The sequence below is a fragment of the Bombus vancouverensis genome, chromosome 3, assembly GCF_051014615.1.
Source record: "Bombus vancouverensis nearcticus chromosome 3, iyBomVanc1_principal, whole genome shotgun sequence".
Lineage (NCBI taxonomy): Eukaryota > Metazoa > Arthropoda > Insecta > Hymenoptera > Apidae > Bombus > Bombus vancouverensis.
This window is the reverse complement of record NC_134913.1, coordinates 10,594,462-10,616,054: the sequence shown is the minus strand read 5'-3', so window position 1 is coordinate 10,616,054 and position 21,593 is coordinate 10,594,462. Positions and strand designations below refer to the sequence as shown.

The window sequence follows — 21,593 nt, the reverse complement described above, 5'->3', positions numbered from 1 at the left end:
AACAAAGTATGTATCGACACGAAATATAAAAATAACTAGATTAGCGATTTTCAACCTTTCTCGTCTCATAAACTAATTATTAAAATTCCGCGACAAACGAAAAATACATTTGGTGGACGACAAGGCGTTCGCATCGGACGGCTATTGCTTTGGCTATTGCAATCTTTTTATTTGGCGACTAAAAGTGGTTAGTGTCCCTGACTAAATAGTTAGGTACACTGGATGGATATCGCTGGACTAGGTTATTCTAGGGGAAAATGTAAGTCGGAAGCACTTCAAACGTGCGGAATTTTGGTATTCTTCGTACCAATTTTCTTTGTCCTCATTAATTGTTTCGTATTCGATATAATAATTCGTTTTTCAGCTGGCAAATTAACAAAATTTAACGAAAACGTTATTACAAATGTCTCGAGCAAAACTATTTATCTTCTTCTCTATTGTAAATGAGTTTTACTTATGAAATGAAATGCTACAAAATAATTGCGAAGAGATGCATGATAAAATATTAACAAAATCAATTAAAGTTATTATATAAATCTCAACTTATGCTTTACCAACGTTTAACGCCATTCTCCATTTAAAGTTTCATTAACATAATTACTGTACGATCGTCAATATTAATGTCATTTTTATGACTCAGTCCTTTAACTGCAATGTAGACAGGGGTAATTAAAATTAACTGTTGTATTCGTTCGAGGTAGTTGCGAAATATTACTTCAATAACCGTATCGGTACTAACTGTGAAACTTCTAACGTTCTGCGTGCAGACAGTTTCAACTGCTTATACGACGTTGCCTCGATTCAACTGACTCTTAGGTTTTTCTCATAATCTGTGATCGTTAGACTGTGAATATTTATACATTTGTGGGAAATATCAAGATGTAAATATCTAAAATGTATAGAATGCACATAGTATGAAAATATGTAAAATAAATAGCTCGTTATTGCATTTAGTAGGTGGACCAAATCTCCACATAAATCTCACTTTTTTTAGGCTTCATCTATAAAAATATGAAATTAAACAAAAATTCGCAGTTTAGTGATCGTTTATTTTCAATAAAACGGGAGCATCAAATTTTCCCCAACTTTCATCGGTAGACCAATGCGATAGAGAGATTCACAGTGATTCGTGTTTTCCTCTGTTATTGCCACGTATTTTTATCATACGAAATCTCTATTCGTTGCCGACGCGGACTTGTTATTTTTATGATCGAAGTTAACGGGCAATAAATAATGTCGTTACGCTTCCGTCGCGTACGAGAGTTGGTTTTAACGCAAAAATAAGCTACGTCGTAGTCAAATTCTGTTCCACGAAACCTGTTGATCTGGGAATGCATCCAAAATGTCGAAGGACGTGAGACGATAGACTGCATTCATTGATTTTTTATGACATTTTCTGACGACAAAATAGCTTGAGTAATGCGTTTTAACAATAGCCATTGACGATCATTGTACGAAAATAGGCTGCATAGTCCAAAATTATCGTGCAATATTATTTGGTAAAATTATTTTTAATGAAACATCTACTAGAAAATCACGTTTTCGTTAGAATTATAGTTTTAGAAACTCAATAAATTATGTCAATATCCACCTAATTAAAGATAATTCTGGTCAAGTAAATTTTAGAAATTCTTAATACTGTGTTTGATGGAGTTCTGGCCACGAAACCATCTAGTTGATAATTTATAATATTTTTATCACTTGTATCTTTATACGACTTTTCGTTAAATTTGTTTACAAAAGATTGCAATTTTGCTTTCTAAACGCTGATGAATCTTAACCGGAATATTCTATCGATGTGAAAACATTAAAAATGAAATCCTCACGTTTTTGATATTACAACGAATACTTTTCAGACTATTCTAATCCAAACCATTTTCATAACCATCAAGAGATACGTATAAAGTGATACTTTTTTAAATTAACGTTCGAATGCGTTTATACACGACGATTTACACGAGAAATTAATGTCGCGCTCGTAACTCGATCTACTCGTAAACACAGTCGTAAATTCATGCAAGTTTTTCCGCTAACAATAACGATATACGATCGACGGTCCTACGTAGAAGTGAACGGTAATTAACGATTTCCACGATTTGCCGGTTCTACCCCGGTAAATTTCGCATAGTTTCCACGTAGTCGGAGCGCCATTAAGGCGTCTGGAAGGAAACGTTAGCAGTCGAGTAATTAATTTCGTATTAGTCATCGGAGTCAGTGAACTTGGTATCTCGCCGGCCGACAACGGCTGCTTTTTCGTTTCGAACAAACGTCTGCCTCCGCTCTGTTGGGTGTTTTCTTCCGCGCCTCCTAACGAATTGCCAATCGAAACAACATTCAGTATCGATTTTCATTCGTGTAAAATTCATGCTAAATAGTGTGCTGAAAAATTTGAGAAGGATTTCATACTCTGAGAATTATAATAATATAAAATGTGATACTGAAGTCCTATTATTTTTATTAATGCTAAAATGTAGTATATCGCTGTATCGTGTATCATTCCGGATAGTTGGAACGTGTCAAACGCGTTAATCGTACTTATCGAAATAAACATTGAACTTATTAAATTGTGGCTGATAATTTGTAGCATTTCACGGATTTTCTTCTACTTCTCTTATTACATATGTTCTTGTACATTAAGATGCATATGTTAAAAGACTTACTTTTAAAATTCTTAAGTGCGTCATATTTGGATATTATAATGATTAAAACGTGTACCTTGAAACACGTATATCTCATTTTCTCCGTTTTATTTATTAAAAATTACTATTTTTCATTCAACACCAGTTTCTATGAATATTATATAATTACAAACGCAAAGAACGAATTTAGACTGCGTCAGTTGAGAGAAAAGAAAAATAAGAAAAATATGACTCATATATAGTGGTGCCTACAAAAAGGAGTGCATCGTTTAAGTTTAAGCCATTCGAGGCTACGAAGTTTTACACATTACAAAACGATTTATAGCAGCTGATTCATTTTTATGTTTTCACTCGTTTTTTTACTTTAATCAACTTTGATCTGAAACCAACGACAGTTTTCAGTTTCATGCACTTTATTCTAACGTTTACATACTCTCATACATTGATATATTGCGTAGATATATATAGTAATAAGATATACCATTGGATTTTATTGGATTAAAAGTTAAACGAAAGTGTTCATTTCTGCGATTCTATCTGAAAACTTTCATATACCTAACTTGAAAAAAGAAGGACATAAACTTAAAGGGAAGATTATTTATGATTTATGACTATTTATGATATTTAATATATTAATATATAATTCCAATATAAAAGAATATTCTTTTCCCTGTATCACTCGATGATAGTTTCGTTAAAAAACGAAAGTCGATTTACATAAGACTGAATTCGCTACTGGAATTCCATTAGTTAAGAATATTTTCTTCTTCTTTTTACTTACAGTCGATAAAAATCACTGTGAAGCAGGCATCGTGCGTGAATGATCTTTTCATAGACAGAGAAAGAATTAACGGTCGCGAGGAAGTCACGATTGGTGTTTACTAGGTTTTGCCGCGCGTTTACCGACTGTGTAATTTCAAATAAACCACCACGTCTTTTGTAACTTTCACTACGTACTGCTCATGGTTCATAACGCCCTTATCAGATCGACTTTCTGTTCCGCGAATCGCCGGATCGATAAGAAAAATGCGGACGAAAATAGTCGTAAATAACCGATCGTTACTTAGGTATTTTATTTTTGATATTCTTTCTCCTTTTTCTATTGAAATCTTAGAGTATGGCAGTTTTCTTGTATCAAGATTTAGAGGCAAATTACAGAGTTTAATGTTTGTATTAAAACTCCTTCATTATAATCACATCTAATCAATGTACTTATGTGCGAAGGGACTAGACAAAATAGTGCTTCATGAATGGCTTGTAGATTGTTGAGATTGTTCAACAGTAATTAGTAGATTGGCGAATGTTTATACGTTTATGGAAAATTGAAAGATATAAAAATACACGCAATGCATATATTGTGTACGTAGAATATATACAATATCTGAAATGTAACGAATGTAACAGAGCTTGAAAAAATTTAAATTTGCATAAGCATCCACGATCTAATGATTTTACTAAACACAGTTGTTTCTAACAAAATGTTAAACGAGCAAGAAACATATGTAATAGTGCATCAATGTTTTTCTTTAAATACGTATCTTATGTAGTATATTAGAGCTTTTTGTCTCATTTGTTGAGCGATATAACTGTAGTGTTTTTGTATATAAAGCTTACATTTCGCTAATCTCGCTTTCTTTTTTCTGTTTCAGGTAAGTTTTTGACTATTCGATCGAAGACAACATATATTTACTCGCCCGATTACATTAGGTACGCCTATATCTTTACTTAAATCCTCTGTCATATTTAGATTTCTACATAATTAAGCGCCTATCATGTTAATACCATCGAAATGACTTTAGAATTTCGAAGGCGTCATAAGAAATTACCTGGACCGTTTGAAAAGTTTGTAAAATGTTTATGCAGAAAAAATTCTACACGATAACGTTATTCTCGTGCAACAAAGTATTCAAATATCGTTGGTCGGTCGGTCACGATACGTGACTTCATCAGCGAATGTCGAGGAGAAAATATTTTCAACGAAGAGTGTTATTAAAAAGTACGTTCTCTCTATGCAGACGAACTGCGATATAGCACGCATACTTTTCCCTTGATGTGAAAAACTTGAACGTGCCTCCCAATGTTGTCTGCAATAGACTTATTTACAGATTTTTATCATATCAAAAGCTTCCTAATTTCGTGAAACAGTTTCGCCGAATTTCAATCAAGTTTCTGTTAGATATCTTCTCATAAATTATCCTCGTACATTTTGTACTTGAAACACAGACAGGGAAAGAGCACGGTCAATCGGAAGGTAAACGTGTTGGTATTGTACACTCGCTTGCCTCGAGGTCGACCTTGCTGGTACAACGATCTGAAAGTAATTAATTGTGTTCTTCGGCGTGAAATCCTACTTTGTATTCCGTGGCTCGCTTGGTATCGTTGAAATTGTCCTCGATTAGTCAGTTTACGAACGTTTCCAAAAACATATGGCTGGGCAGAATATTCAGATTTCTATAGTCTGCTCTCGATCTCTTATTCAATATCGACTAATTTTTTCCCGATGTGTTTGAAGCTATTGGCATTTTATATCCTGCAACTTTAGGATCTAAAAGAAAGTTCAATTATCGATAATAGATATGATACAGAGAGCTACTCGAATGTAAAATAATCTAAAGTTTAGAACATGCAGTTATATGTGTATGTATGTGTCGTATGTCTCTCGGTGAAATACGAAAGGAACAGCAGAGCGTGTCACACCGTGTTGCGTGAGTGCGTAGTGTACGTAGTGTACGTATTTTCTCAAGGTGAAGAAACGGAATGTCCGGTATGCGCTGGCAAAGAGGAACTCTTTCGCAGAGGGATGAGCAAGCCTGACGACTGGTTCCCTCTTACCTGCTCCCCTCTGCCACTTTTCTTTTCCCGTCCTCTCTTGACCATTAAGGCCGTACGCGCATGCGCATGCGCATCCACGCGCATCCGTCGATGTTTAGCGATGGGACTGATTCGATTTGTTCTTGAGAACTATAAATGATGAAAGTTTACCGATTTTTTACTTGTTATTTCTGATTTTTCTACATATGGACGTTTATCGACATATGGATTATTAATATAGAATTTTTGATCAATTAATTTTATTAGTACTTTATTTTATTATTATGTTACTTTTCTGCTAAATTCATCTTCATGCTAAGAACTGTAGTATATGTATATATTTGAAGACAAAAACTAGTGGATAGGTAATGGAAATAGATATCAATGAAGTTTAGCCGAATTAGTACTAGTGTTATATACTTAAATTTTCTTTATATATATCTTTATAGCATATAGATTATTTTGTAAATAATTAGAATTAATATTTAAATTTTTATGTGTACAAGCCATATTTCACGGAACTTCATTACTACCTATTTCTACTACATCCACTTATTTTTGTCATCGACTGTGTATGAAATATAAATATGCAAAATAATAACAAATGTTAATTCCAGATAAACAAGTAATATGTTAAATAGCATTTACTAAAATAATCACTCAATGCCGGTAATGCACACGAGGATATTGGTCCCATCGCTAGATACATGCACGCCAGCGCTGCGTGAAACAGTCAGTGACGTATCAGGCGAGACAGTAATGGAAGATATCGAGCACTTTTGAAAGTTTCATTTTTTCCTACTTCAAATGTAAAAGTATGTTTAATCTTCCTAGAATATCGTACACAATAACCTCTTTCATGTGAAAGTCATATCTATCATAATTTCAATATGTAATGTCTCCCAAATGTATTATAATAATACAAAAGTGTTGAAATTTACTATTCTAAATATACAAATTGCCACTTTAAAACTGCCACTTATAAGCGAGTAAACTACTCAATGCTATGATGTTGCAGCTCTATCGGGCAACTAGTTGAGCGTGCCGCGAAGTGTAAAGTTGGTATAGGAAAAATGAATTTCTAGATGGAGTTAACGGCGTGTTTGAAACCGAGAAGCGGACACTCCGCTACTGCGTGAGAGTAGTTTGAGTATCTACCTGTATGGTCTATATCTGTTACCATGTTCACTGACTGCATGCATCTTGGCCGTGAAGCAGTAAACGGGATTAAAGCGAGTTGCAGTCCTAACGCACGGTAAACTTTATCGGCTCGCTTCATCTACTCGCTTCTATGACTCTCTTTTATGGCAAATTTGTTGCCGCATGTTGGCCACGGAATTCAATTAAACTCGTGCACGTTGATCGTTACACGTTAAAACAACCTTGAAAGTGTTTTATCAAAGAAACTAGCAATTCTGTGATGACTTTCAATAGAAAATTTCAAATTTGCCGCGGTAGAATTTCATTAGAATGTGACGTGATTTCACTAGAAAAAAAATTGGTAAGAGCTATAGGAATTTCTCTTACTTTATTTGTAATTACTATAGTAATACTATCTATGTATAAGTCCTTTTTAGATGTTTATTTGGTGGGTTCAAGAAAAATAAAAAGCATCAAAAATAACAAAACTACTAATTGATTTGTACCGGCGTCACTTATGGAAAAGTAAAAAGATAGCGATTGGATGATGATTTTTATCATACGTTGGTGCTCCCGAGAGAAAATATCTCTTCGGTGTACTGTTCACAATCTACGGCAACGAATCTTTGGTGGACCCCTTCTAGTCTCGGTAAAAAGAAAAAACTTTATCGTATTTGTAACGTGAATCCGTTTGCTAATAGAGCGTAACATTCATGCGAGATCTTGCAACTGACGCTGTTTGCCCTGGCATGGTATGTGGGACATCCTGATTCCTCTCAGGACCTGCTGTGGGATGTATTAACATAAAAGAAAGTTCGGTCCATGTCATATCCTGCGAAGATGCTCTATCTTTAATCCGCTTCGCACTGTAATTTTTTTCAACAACAATATGCCCTGTCTGTTGCATTTCAAAAATTTGAAACAATATTATAATAATAAGTGGTATTTAATATTCCAAGTTTAAAAAATTAAAAATTTGGAAATTTATTTCCTTGGGAACTTCAATAATTTAGTATAAATAAAATTACACACTTAGTTGTTAGAATACTGAAAAAAAAGTAAAAAATTATACTTAAGTAGTGGCTGTATGAGTAGAAATTTTGAAGACAAAATAAAGATACAGGAAGTTGTGAGATAGTAATGTTAAATATATCTGCCCAAGGAAACAAGGTGTCGCTTGAAATTAATCATCAATTAGGGGACTAACTGTGCTAGATATTCCAAATGATACGGTGTTATTAGACATTATCGACGTATTATAAGAAACACATTGGCATCTCTTAAGTAGTCAGGATTATCTTACAAAGTATCTCATGTTACATTTACTTATGTATAATATTAGTGTCTAAAAAGTTAGCTTGTTCAGTTTGAACCAAGCAAGAACTTGTTATAAATGTAACAGAAACGAAACGTTCTTGTACGATAAGAAGTTTACAGAATTTACTAGAAATCAGAAATAATGAAAGAATTCTAGTACAATCATAATTGTATATTTTTAGATAAGTTAATTATTATACTTTTAGTATCAATTCCCAATATATCTAATTACAAAAAATAGAATTTCAATATTCTAGCACTTAATGTGTAGCACATTGAAGTTTTATTTAAGAACTTTTACTAAGCAGACAATGATTTTTTACTTGCTATGTTTCTATACTTAAATATTTTATTGTAACTTTTTTATCAAGAGAGATTTAGATTCTACTAAAATGTTATTTTTTTTCTGTAACGTGTTAAAAGAAATTTAAATCTAGATAGAGAAATCTAGGATAAATGATATCGATGAAACGTATTTTACAAGGAATTAATGTACATATTAATGTCATGGTGAATATGATGCAAGTTGATTTATTATCACCGAAAACTGTAATTAGTTAGCAGTTCATTGATATCGAAATAGCTTCATAAATCGTAAGACTGAAGTGTCGCCACTTAAATTGTTCCAATAGGAAGTATAGATTCTTGAACGGCTATCAGTACGTTGCTTTACATTTTTATGACTTTTCAAATGTGACGAATACGTGTAATTGTTCATTGTAGCACAAGATCCCGCGTTCCTTCATAAATCTATCACTTGATTACATTAACTTAGGTTGTATTTTAAAACATTGCTGACGCTTTGACAGAAAGCGGAGAGATATTGCACAAACTTGAGATTTCCAAAAATATCAAATTGCAGGTATTACAAGCTAGGAAGTAGAGTTATCATATTATGTGTTTAAATTTCTGTGAGTAAATCTAATAGCACAAACTTAATTATCTTAAAACAAAACAAATCAATCCATGCAAATTATTTATTACCTATGCATTCAATTTCTGTTTATATAAGATTCTGCCAGTCAAAAGATCTTCTGTGTTTAAAAAGATGATTTTGTTTTTTTAAACTTATATTTTTACTGTATTATAAGCACATATTCTATCTCTTTTAGTGTAATACATTTTTTTTATATTTATTTGTATAATCTCTTTTTAAAATGTTTTTATGATTTAATTAGTTACAGAATTGAAAAAGTGTTATCAAAACAGATTAATGAAAAAAAAATAAGGTGAAAGACTGTTTTAGAAAGTGATTACGAGAGTTGAGAGTTTCACATATGCATACTGGACGACTCGATAAGAATTCCCCACCACTATCATTTATCAGTGACCTCGTACAGTCACGCCTCTCTGATAAGAAGAAAGAATCACCAATTCCCGTATACATATATGTATATACTTACCTCCTTCCTTTATTTCTGCTTTGTGCATGGACCATCTAGTTTGTTGCTATTGATTTTAAGAAACCCTATTCTCCTTTACAATTTGTTATATATAAATAGTTTAGTTTATGAATAGAAGTACAAAATTTCAAATATATTTAAAGGCTATCAACTTTTAAACCATATGTTCTGTAATATATTTCGAATTTTTTCTTCATTATAATTTCGTTTGAATAATCTTCCTTTTAAATATTAAAGAATTAATGAATAGATTGTCAAACAAGCAAATCGGAGGAAAAGTCAAAGGTTAAATCCATAATTTTAATTTATACATGAATGCAAATTACATCTCTGCAGACAATTCCTTATTTCAATGCTATTCCCTTCCTCTTTGCTATTCCGTTTTGAAAGCGGAACGAGTCTGTGGCAAAGATAGCTTTACGCGACCGTTTTCAAACAACGATGATGCGTGAAGTAGATGGTGATGACAAGTCGTTCGCTGAAAAATCGTTATTTTTACGAAATTGAAGGAAGCATCGACATCTGTGCATACTAAAGTACTCCCCACGTACACAAAATTTACTATAATGCTTTCGTAATCTGTCATTTCCCTTGATCAATTCAAGCTATAAACTTGATGTTTGCCATAAGATATCTACGTATATTTGCCCTCCTGTTTGTTAAGGAATCATTAAGAAGGATCAGGAAAACTTCGACAAATACGATTTCGCTATTTTGGGATGGAATAACGTGATTAATTAAATTGAATTTTTACTCTATAGCAATAAATATGCAAATAATATTATTATCAAAAACTCATAACTAATATTAAGTAAATATAACAAATAAAAAAAATAGACAAATAATATTTGAATTACTATCAATTAATTGAAACTAAATAAATGGAGTTAATTATTTTGACCCTTCAAAATTAAATAGACTTTGAAATGTGTCTAAAGTCGCTCTAAAGTTTCATGATCATTATATTATTCAGAGTCAAGGCAAGTTTTTAATAAATTGTATGAATATCAAGAAGATTATTTGGATCTTGAACATAATTATCCGGCTGAGTACTCCCGTGATCTCGTTAAGATTTGCAGTAAATGCAACGTTTATCTCCTCGTTGCTAATCATGAAAAGTTTGCAAACTTATGCCAATGATAATGTCATTGAAATTCATCGAGGAAGAAAATACAGTCGTCTTATAACGAGCTGAACCTTTACCATCTCCTTCTCCTTAACTCGCTAGACTCTTTAACGGATTTTAATGACTACTTGTAGAAATGAGAGTACAAGTTGTAAATTATTCGAGATGACAGTGTTTCCACCGACTGCTTCCATACTTTAAGCTTCCTAGTGGTTTCTTCCCTTCAAAATTTGTTTTGCAACTTCTAATAGTAAAAATTGCAATGGATTATTGTCAGATTCTTGAAGATATATATTATAGCATAGTAATATTAGATAAATAATTATATCAGTAATAATCAGATTCCACTTAAACTTCGAAATAATGTTGTAACAAATTTGTACAACAAGGATTCATTCGATAATAGAAAATATAATTAAAATGAGATGCCTCGTATTGTATCCGTTAAAGAAATTGTATGAGCATAATATAATAATTATGCAAGTAATATTTAGGTCCCGTTTAAACTTCAAAATAAAATTGTCACCTCGACGAGGACTTACTCGATAATCTAATAAAACATTAAAAAAGCATATATCACGTGACGTATCAATCAAAGAAGCTGATACGATTATTTATATATTAATTTTAGACCCAGTACATGTAACATACTTCTTTTAACTATTCGTATTAGCAATTAACATCAATGAAGATTCCTAACGATGAATGAAAAAGGCGCGTGCAAGGCTCCAAAGTTGGGTGTGTGGAGGCGTCTGTGATCATCGTGACAATGGAGGACCGGCATCGCGGTGCTTTAACAGAACGGAACGATAACGAGACAGACGATTTGCCCGTAGATGCCGCCGGTTCAATTGAACGGCATGCAGACAACGTGGCCGTTGGTCACTGCGAAATAGAGAACGACGTGTGAAATGGGTATCGTGATGTACCGACCGGATGCCACTTCCTGCTTATCACGTCTGCGCATCATTGTAACGTGTACCGTACCTAGCGATGGGAATAAGACGATTCGAAGCCTCACGAGACTCAGACTTACCCTCCATGATTTCGACTTGTCCACTGCGAGACTTTACAATTTTCTTAATGCCGCCAGTTCTTAATACGCATAACAGTTTTTATAATTGCAATGGCCTTGTATAATCTGATGATTTTATTAGGAAAGAAGTATCTAGGATTTTATTAAAGAAGTATCTCAGAAGAATTGGCAGAAATTTAGAAATTATACGAGTGTTTATTGCATAATTATTTATGAGAGACGAATTTGTGGAATCTGACAAGATCAATGAAGAAGAAGCGCTTTAACTCAGTTTGGACCTGTCATAAGGCAAATATGTATGTTTCTCCCATTTCCATCAGTCTTGTCCACTTGATATCACATGGAGAAAAAAGGGACATTATAGTTGGTGGATAATGTAGGAAGTAGCAAAGTCGATGCGCAAGCGTATCGGTAAACAGTTCTCGATAGATCTGATCCATTAACGCTTTCTTTTTCTTACCAAATGTAGATAACGTTTCATGTGTATCTAGAAATTTGAATAACAAGGGTTTAGAAACAAATCGCCCACACAGAAGCGTGAAATAGGACTTCTCTGTGTTTACTAATAAGGTAGAGAGGAAGACGGGAGGAAAGAAATCAGTAAGTAGTACAGGAAGCAACAAGGTTTGAATTTCGCGATAAGTGATTTAAAGTCGTGATTTTCAGCTCTGGTGTCACTTGCCAACCGTGTACTACTCTCTCTTTTTCTCTCTCTCTCTCTTTTCTATTCCCTTCCATACCTGGTTGGCTTTCGTCTCGTTCTCCAACAAACGGTAAACCGTGTTATCACAACTATGCCAAAAATGCAAATCAACGAGTGAGGCCTTTCTAAAGAGGTTGGAATGCAACGCGCTCGAAAGTCCTGGAAAGGCCTGTCCTGCGATTGCAACAGATGCAATGGCGGCGGTCACACCACCACGAGGAAAGTCCTTCGTGATCGCGATTGCAATTTATTTTTGATGTTGCCTGACAATCAACCGCCCATAGAAAATATATCAATGACAGCAAGCTTTCGATTATTTCGATGAGAAAATTATCCGCCCAAATCACCGCCGCGAGTGATTCTGCGAGTGTTGATCGACGAAGGAAACACGTCCCTTTCTTTTTCATTTACTTAGCTACACTACTTCCTCATTTTATACCTAGTTACACTATTTCTTTTCGATTTTGTTTTCTTTAGCACTTATGTGGGCTATCATTATTGAGTCATTCAAGATCATAATAATTTAGAGTTAGATTATTTAATTTTTAATTTAGTTTTATTTTATTATTAACCTATATCACGGAAATATACAGTACAAAGTAACATTAAATGACCTAAGATTTTATTAATCTTAGATAAATTATTATAGTCATCTACATATAACCCAATGATACTATCTGAGAGTTAAATAAAAGAATTAAGCCACATCTTTATGCGATAAAAATAGTAAGTGTCACGAAAATTGATTAGCTATTATGGTACACGTTATCTACTGGGCCCTCTTGTACACAATTGAACTAATATTTTTGGTAAAATTTTGCAAATTACAAGATATACGTACGTTGTTACTATATATAGACTTTTATATCTATAAATTCCTATTCGTATGAATATAATTAGAAAGATATAATCTAGACGGAAAATTATTTTATTTACTAAATATTATAGAGTGCTATACCTTTCCTTGTCAACAATTTCTGTTCCAGAATATTTACAAATAAAATAGGTACAAAATTTCGCAACTGCAAAATACTGTCAGTTTATTCGCCTTGTGCCGTTAGGAATTAACATTTCCTAGAGAATCCTTGCGAAGTTTTCATTAATTGCGCTTGGAACTTGCTACAAGTAAAATACCGTTATCTTATCGTTACATAAGTAATCGTAATGCTGTTTCGAATTTGCATCAATGAGAAATGAACGAGCTTGTCGAATATGAGAAACGTTTTTACAATCGTTTGTAACGAGACCTCTCTATATTATTAGTATTTGATAGTACCATTATGTAGAGGTCAAGCACGATAGATAAAAAGCTGTATTTACAATACATATTCACATATATATGTGTATAAGTTACTTCTTCCTACGTGAATATATCTTAGAAGATAAGCCGATGAAAAACAAAAAAGAATTGATTCGATAAACGTTAAACCCCTCGAACGATATTGTTTGAAGACATACTTTAACGTATGTAAACGAACCTATGTACGTTCCCATATTATTCCTCTATTCTTTTTAAGCTTGAATTATTTTTTATTTATTTAGCAAATACTAATTTAATAGAAATAGCTATTGTTCACAATAATTATAAACAAATAATATTCTTTTAATTTGTATACATTTTGATTGTTTTGATTGAGTTAGTGTAGTCATTTTAATTATAATAGAAACAGAAATTTTATTAATTCTACGTAAATTAGACATTATTTTTAACGTGCAATTACGTTCTTCATGTAACAAGGATGCGATAACATAGCCAACATGCAATTTTTGATAATGAAAGATACTGTTAACTGATGAATTTTAAATCCATTTGAAAATAAAGAAATGAATTCACGTATGAAGTTCAGTGTTACAATGTCACAGTGTGATAGCGTCACATTTTCTTACATATAGGCATAAGTGGTATATAAGATGAAACATCTAAATACAAAGATTCTATTAAAATGATAAATATGATTATCAGAAAATTATTGTAAGTTCGCAACAATGCTTCTGCATTAGTATCATTGTTACGACCGTTCGCGGAGAGACGCGGTCGCGAGGAAAACGCGTCAGCGAGAGGCGTCAATTCTCGCTACGATTCGGTTAATCGACGCCGCGAAATAGTCGTTCCTCTGTTTCGGTTAAGATAACAGAGGTGGTTGAATGAATATGGCACAGTATAGTAAGTTATATATCACCGTTTATTCTAACAACTTATAACGAAGACAGTTACGCTGGTGCGTATGTACGAGATGAGTGAGTGACCGATCTACGGCTGTGTATACCCGGTTAAAGGATGTTGACCGTTCGAAGGATGTAAAATCAGTCCGTTCGGAGACGATACTGTGGCGAAGGAAAGCTAAGGATGGGTGTGTCTAGTCTTAAAATTAAACATTTATAAAAACAAGATATTTTCATCTAATAATGCCGCAAAGTCGTAAGAAGTAGTGACACAAAAATGACGAAATGTCATACATCATTAAAAGATATCGAGTGTTAAAACGCCAAAAGTTCCTTATTAAAAGTAATGGTTTAGTAGTAAAAATTTTTCCGAGTATTTCGCGAGACGGATAAAATGATTTCACGTATTATAGACCAATGGAGGCAGAGCTGTGAATTCGGTAATTTTTAACTGGGCGCATCTGGAGGACAACCTTCGAATATCCCTCTCTCTTGTTTCATGTACAATACGTTCCCTACGTTACAATTAAGGCCTATTTGTGAACAAATTTATCTGGCAACAGACCAACCGATTGTGCCTACTGTTGGTACGCGGACTTACAAGAGTCGTTGTAACATGTTTGCTAAAGACATTAACTGACACGAATTTGCTGTGCAAATGACTCTAATTAGGATAGCGTAGCGCAGCGGCTAAGCGTGAGTCCGTTTGTGTATACGTTGTGTATATATGTTCTCACGCAATATCGTTTACAGAAGTAATGCTATGATCTTTACTGTGGAACAGTCGAAGAAAATTAGCGTAGATGTGGTTACAATGAAAAGAAATGTTGCGGGCAAGTTTTCTGTTTTCACCGCAAATAGTAATTGTTATCGTTACCTCACAAATCTCAGGTAGAGCGCAAACTTCTTTTCTTTTCCTTCCTTTCTGTAATGAACCAGTTGCCTATTCTCACTTTGCCACAATAATATACTCAAGGCGATATTAATCATCCTAAACGATTTATTTCTTGGGTGACTCGCGTTAGTCTCTCTGCCGACGATCACGATTTCGCTGCGATCACGTTGGAAAATGTTACAGTTGGCGTGACTCTGTCTTCAGTTACGATTGTACGTTCTGTATTCCTGTGCCGCGAGGCTAAATTTAAAGGCCAACTGTGCCTAAAAAGATTTGTGTGTGGTACCGTGACTGTGATTGAATTACCAGATATATTTTCGTTTCGTCGAGTAATAAAAGAAGATTAGTATTGTCATTAATAATATCAGGCAGTACCGGTGCTATTGAACTTTTTGAAATTTTCTGATTCTCCCACATGGTGACATGGCTCAAGAATGGTCTCTTTCTGAAATATTATTCTTCGACAGCCTGTATCGGGATTCTCATCAACTTTTTGCAAAACTGTTTTTTCTAAGTCAAAAGTGGAAACTGTTTTCGATTCTCCAAAGTGTTGAAAATTGCCCTTTATCATTTCAGAAATTTTTAATTAATTTAGGGAACTGAACACATTACTGGTTAGATGTCTGTAATCCAGAAAACCTTCTTTATATAATAAGGTCTCTAATATTTGCAGTCATGTTTATTAGGACCTTTTCGCCCGCTTTGATGAATAGTATATGAAGTTTGGCATCAACTTTTTGAAACATCCTATGTAAAATGTTTAAAATATAGCACTTGTTACAATATTTGATTCTATTGTTTGAATGAAAATTAAAAACAAATTACTATTCATAAAAATATGGATTTGCATATAAATGAAGAGTAAAAGAAAGAAACAAGCAAAGTTCATTTTTCTTGATTTTTCATTTTATAGCAGAATTATCAAATCACAATGATTATAATGTTCAAAATTTTTTCCATAAGATAGCATTAAAGAATATAAATGTACTGATTAAAAACAGGGAATGTCCACTTCATATTGGAATAAAACACAGAAATAATTACTGTAAAATAATTAATATTTTATTGATCATTCTTTTTTAGAATATCTAAGTAAGGTATAAATTTTATGTTATTGCTGCTACAATCATTTTTTCAATAAAGCTATTTTGTAACATTCCTTATTTTTCTCTCTTCCCTTTCAAATATGTTCACTCTACCGACAAATCAATAAACAGAATTGAAGGATCAAAATGTACTTGTTTGTTACCTGTTTCAGGGTACGAATGGTCCTAGACCGGCGTATGTGGGTGCTAATAATGGTAATGCCGGTGGCGCCGGGGGTGGCGGTGGTGGTGGTGGAGGCGGCGGCGGCGGCGCTACGGGCGGTGGCATCGGTGTTGGTCCGGCGAGCGGTGGCGGCGGTGGAGGTGGAGGTGGCGGTGGCGGCGGCGGTGGTGGAGGCGGGCATGGATTGAAGGGGAACACCGGCGGCGGACCACGAGGTGGGAACCCCGTGCAGTATCGCGCGAGCAGTGCAGCGGCTTGGGGCGCAGCGCCGCCCTCTCATGCGGCTGCGGCTGCGGCTGCGGCGGCGGCTGCCTATCCACCGTACACGCGGTATCCAAGCGCAGCGGCTGCAGCTGCGGCGGGCCAGATGCCTGTCGGAGCACAGCAACTACCGCCTACGGCGAATCCTTACGCCACCGCCACCTACGCACAGCACGCGTCGGTAAGTCCTCTCCTTTCATTCCTCATCAGCTAGAGCTTTATACCATTCGGAACTCATGCCGTTTTCCTGTAACGAACTGTTTTCGATTTGAACATGGACGGATTCTTTGATTCTCTCGATTGGCATATGGACAAATAGGTTGTTACTTTAAGACTTTAAACATTGTACGTCAAATTGATTGTTGTTTATTCGGATACAAGTGTGATTTATTAGCTGGAATGTTTAGCCTCTTTATACATATGAACTTAAAGAATGATTGATGCTTTTATCTAGAATGCAATGGTGAATTTGAAACTTGAGTTTAACAGATGGAGTTTTGAATTATTTGTGAGTAAGGTTAATCGTTTTATGAAGAGAGGGTGACGTTCGTAGTCGGCTTACGTGCAGTTTGATGGTTAGAAAATGGTTGGGTAGTGCAACAAGGTAACCTATAAAGTATGCGCGGAGTGTCGTGTGATAATTGTAGATCTTCCCTTTTTTTGTGTAAACTATTTAATTTAGGTATCTGTGATATTGTAAAATGAATATATGCGTAGGCAGGAGAAAAGACCATTTTGCGCAGCGAAAGGGTTAACCCTTTCTCAAACCGGGTGGGGCCGTGACAACTCAGCACAGTTCTCGTGGAAACGATGTGCGATTTCTTCTCTCATTTGTTTTTCCAATCTTTCATTAACATTTATTCTTTCCTGAACTCACAATGTGTCTCTTCAATTGATTGTTCAAAAAATGTATGTACTTCGCATAGAATGATACATAGATCTTCGTTTCTCTTTTATTGTAGTAGTGGTATTATGTTTTACCGGCATAATTATAAAGGACAAGTTGAAAGTAAAAGAAAAGCTTTATTCTCTGGCAGTATGTAGATAGAGGGCGTGATAAAATAAAAAATTATCACGTGTTATATCATGATACTTTTAATCTTTTCTCGTACCGGGTGGGGCTAGTATACTTTTATAATTTTTGATTACCACGTTCGATACCTTTTTTCATCAAGTTCAAATATTAGATGTTTTTTTTCTAACAGAATAGTATTTAATTTGAATCATATTTCGTTATTGCGTATTTATTTATTGCTTGAGTATTTTTAAATTGATATTTTGTATTAAGTTCTATTGTTTAAAAAATACTAATTGTTAATATAATTAAAAGGTTTTAATGTATCTAGTCCCAAAAACATTTTTTATAAAATTTTTTCTAAAATAATAAAATATGCATGTTGTACTATTTTGTTTATATATTTATTATGTTAATAATGATTTTTAATTGTTTTTAATTGTATATTTTAACTGTATTACAGTATGGTGGACAACGGGTACCTACAGCTTCCTCTCCAGCTAACACTAATAGTAGTTCCAGCAGTGCTACCGGCAGTCGAAGTGGGACAATGAGCACAAGTCTTAGCAATAATGCTATACAAGGACAACAGGCAGAACAGCTATCAAAAACAAATTTGTATATTCGTGGCCTCAATCAAAATACAACTGACAAGGACCTCGTAAACATGTGTTCTCAGTAAGTCATTCGTGCAATTAGTATTTTCTGTTAATATCTGATTGGTAGTATATTATTATTTGAATTGATTGTCAATATAACTCTAACTTTTAGTAGAACTAACAGACATTGAATTTTATTTATAGTGCGGGAGTGTGTTGTTTCTAATACATTGTGTTTTTGCAGATATGGAACTATTACATCTACAAAGGCCATTTTGGATAAAAATACGAATAAGTGTAAAGGTAATTAACTTTTCTATTATATCTTTGTTTTTATCATTTATTTTTTATTAACTATGAATTCAACGTTACTACTAACTGGTTTTGCTAATTGATATTGCAATTGTTGTGTTACAGGTTACGGATTTGTAGACTTTGAGTCACCAGTGGCGGCAGAGGGTGCTGTGAAAGCACTGGTTGCCAAGGGCATCCAAGCGCAGATGGCGAAAGTGGGTATCTGGTTGCTCCCTAGACTGCCCAGTGTACGTTGGTTGTGCATGCAAGTACAGTAATACCAGAGTAACAGTAAACTCCTTTTCTTTCTTTTCTTTTTTTCTTTTCTTTTCTTTCTTTTCTTTTCTTTCTTTCTTTTTCCCCTCTTTTTCTATTCCCTTTTATCTTTTTTCTCTTTTTATTTCCTATTTCTGCCTTTCTACTTTTCAGTCTATCCTATTCTAAAATCCATCTGTAGTCCTCTTACATTTGATCATTATTACAACCCTTACGCTCTCCCATTGATATATCAACTATTAAATGCCATTAATTTGAAAAAGATTTTTATTCCTGTACTGCTATGATAAATATGTATACAGTACAGTACTTTCATGCATTATTTATCATATAATGTTGGATAAAAAAGTACTGAAATTCTGATCACAATAGATATCATGGTTGTCTTTCAGTGATCAAAGTTTTCCAATGAAATGATTTTTAAAGTTAGATTCAACAATTTATTTGCAATATTTGTTTGCTAATAGCAGTATTTGACTACAGTCATAATATATAAGTTATTATTATTTATTTTATTAACTATAAAAAATTAATCAAATTGTTATGATAAATAGTAGATGTCAATATATGTTTTGTATACATGCTGTATATTGTTCTTTTCAATTTTATGTTTAAATTCCAGAAAAATTGTTATTAATAAATATTTTATAACTAATAATGAAGTTCTTTAAAATGCTGTTAAATTATTCACTTTTGTTATAATAGTTGAAAGACAAACATGGCATCATCGTCTTGGCATCATTGCTCTGCTCTCAGCCCCTCTAGAAATGCATAGAGTTTGTATCTTGACAAGACTGTTTAGTATCTTATAATCGTTGCGTCTTGTAGAAAAAGTATTTTTAGTATAGAGATGTCAGATTAAAAGAAAGTGACAGGTTTTATGGAAGATATAACAAAAATTAGAACTATTTAAATTTACTGACAAGTGAGAAGGGATTTCAAATAAATTTATAAACTTTCACATGCTTAAGATTTATCTTTTAACAACAGAAAAATATTGCTGCTAGAGGGGTGGTATTATGCACAAATTATATTTTCATTGATAAAATTCGAAAAAAATTTTTTATGATACAGATGTTCGTAAAGGTAATATGACTAGTATAACGTTATATAATTGTATTATCAGTGAAAATATAGTAGCAGGCAATTATGCATATTTTAAGATAAAAAGAAGTACTATAAAGTTCTTCCTATTAGAACCTATCTCACTTGTCTGAAAATCTCTAGTTTTCACCAGTTCTCTGCCATTCTGTCTTATATACCTACCAAACTATCGATGCTTGTTGCTGTACCTCGGCCACAAACTGCTGATACTGCTGTGTCAACACATTTATAATTCGTGTCTGAAGATTGCATTCATTTCAGCACTAAATCAAGCCTCTAGCAAATTATTCTAATGTATTCAGATGTCTGTGTCTGTGCCCTATGTAAAAAAAAGAATCAGTAGCTTATTGTCATACTAAGAAAAATTCTAAAATTCTTTAGAATACTCCATTAAAATTGCTTTTAAGTGTGGTAGTATACTATACTACATGAATAAAATACGTTATAGTTTATCTTATTCTCTGTGCAATCTGTCAAATGTTATGTGTCTGTCTCTTATTCTAACGGTGTGTAAATATTAGAAAAGATCGCTTATATACATTTAGTTTAAAAATTTTTTCACTTTGAATTTTCTTTATTTGTTTTTATCTACGTATGCACATTGCCAATAAAAAGTACTGGTTCCTGCCTATATTTATTGCTAAATAAAAGACTAACTTGGAATGTTTCTTCTAATCTGGCCGCGGTAAAAGCACGGGGTGCCATCAGCAGCTGTGATGATGTCAGTCGCATGTGATATGATATAACTAAACAATGTACCCATTATTAAATGTATTCAGGGTACATGGTATTTACTTACCAGTTAGTGATGCTATGCGAAGATCAGGTGCTATCTTAATCCTGGGGTGTTGGTTGACTCTGATTGACACACTTGGCTTGATTAATAAAGTTTAACCGGCACACCAAACAAGTTTAGGATGTGTATTTGGGAATTTTGAAAAGTCTTTAGCAAGAACTTAGTACACTATAGCTACAGAGAATTGCTAAAGTTTCTAGTGATTTACTGATTAAGTATCATGTATAGAAATATGTACAAATTATTTTTAAAATCCTTTATACACATTCACACTTGATCAATTAAATCAATTTATTGAGATACAAAGTCATTAAATTATATTATGGTTTTATCATACATATATGTATATGTGTTTATATGCATACATATATGTGTATATGTATATTATATTTTTTAAAAGAAATATATATATACATATATAGATGCCATAAGCTTAGCTTATATCATAATGTTTTCATTATTTATTTTTTTGTTTTAATGCATTCGCAAGATTGAAGTAAATTGTCGTAAAGTATAAGTATATTCAAGTAACTGTAGAGTTGATTGATTTTTGAGAGAAATGGTGGATCTCAAAATATGCTTGAGGGTGCATAAATATCAAATTCGAATTCGAGTTAAGTTTAGTGTACATATATCTTTTTGCTTTTTGTTCTCTACATATGAGAATCGTAAGCAAGAAAAACTTGAGCATGAACACATGTATATGTATGTGTATATATTTTGGAAACATATATTTTAATAACATT

The 21,593-nt window shown here is 33.4% G+C and overlaps 1 protein-coding gene across 7 annotated transcripts in view; it reads left to right on the top strand.

The window, feature by feature from the left end:
* Positions 1–21,593, top strand: part of shep (RNA binding motif single stranded interacting protein alan shepard) — a 45,856-nt gene that overhangs the window by 16,590 nt on the left and 7,673 nt on the right. For 3 of the 7 annotated variants that reach the window (XM_033349392.2, XM_076617503.1, XM_033349390.2), the window contains exons 2-5: positions 16,492–16,944; positions 18,242–18,456; positions 18,622–18,680; positions 18,795–18,940. In XM_033349392.2, the coding sequence (XP_033205283.1) occupies positions 16,492–16,944; positions 18,242–18,456; positions 18,622–18,680; positions 18,795–18,940 (873 nt within the window). The remainder of the gene's footprint in view (positions 1–16,491; positions 16,945–18,241; positions 18,457–18,621; positions 18,681–18,794; positions 18,941–21,593) is intronic. The other 4 variants (XM_033349395.2, XM_033349394.2, XM_033349398.2 and 1 more) reach the window with 2 other exon arrangements.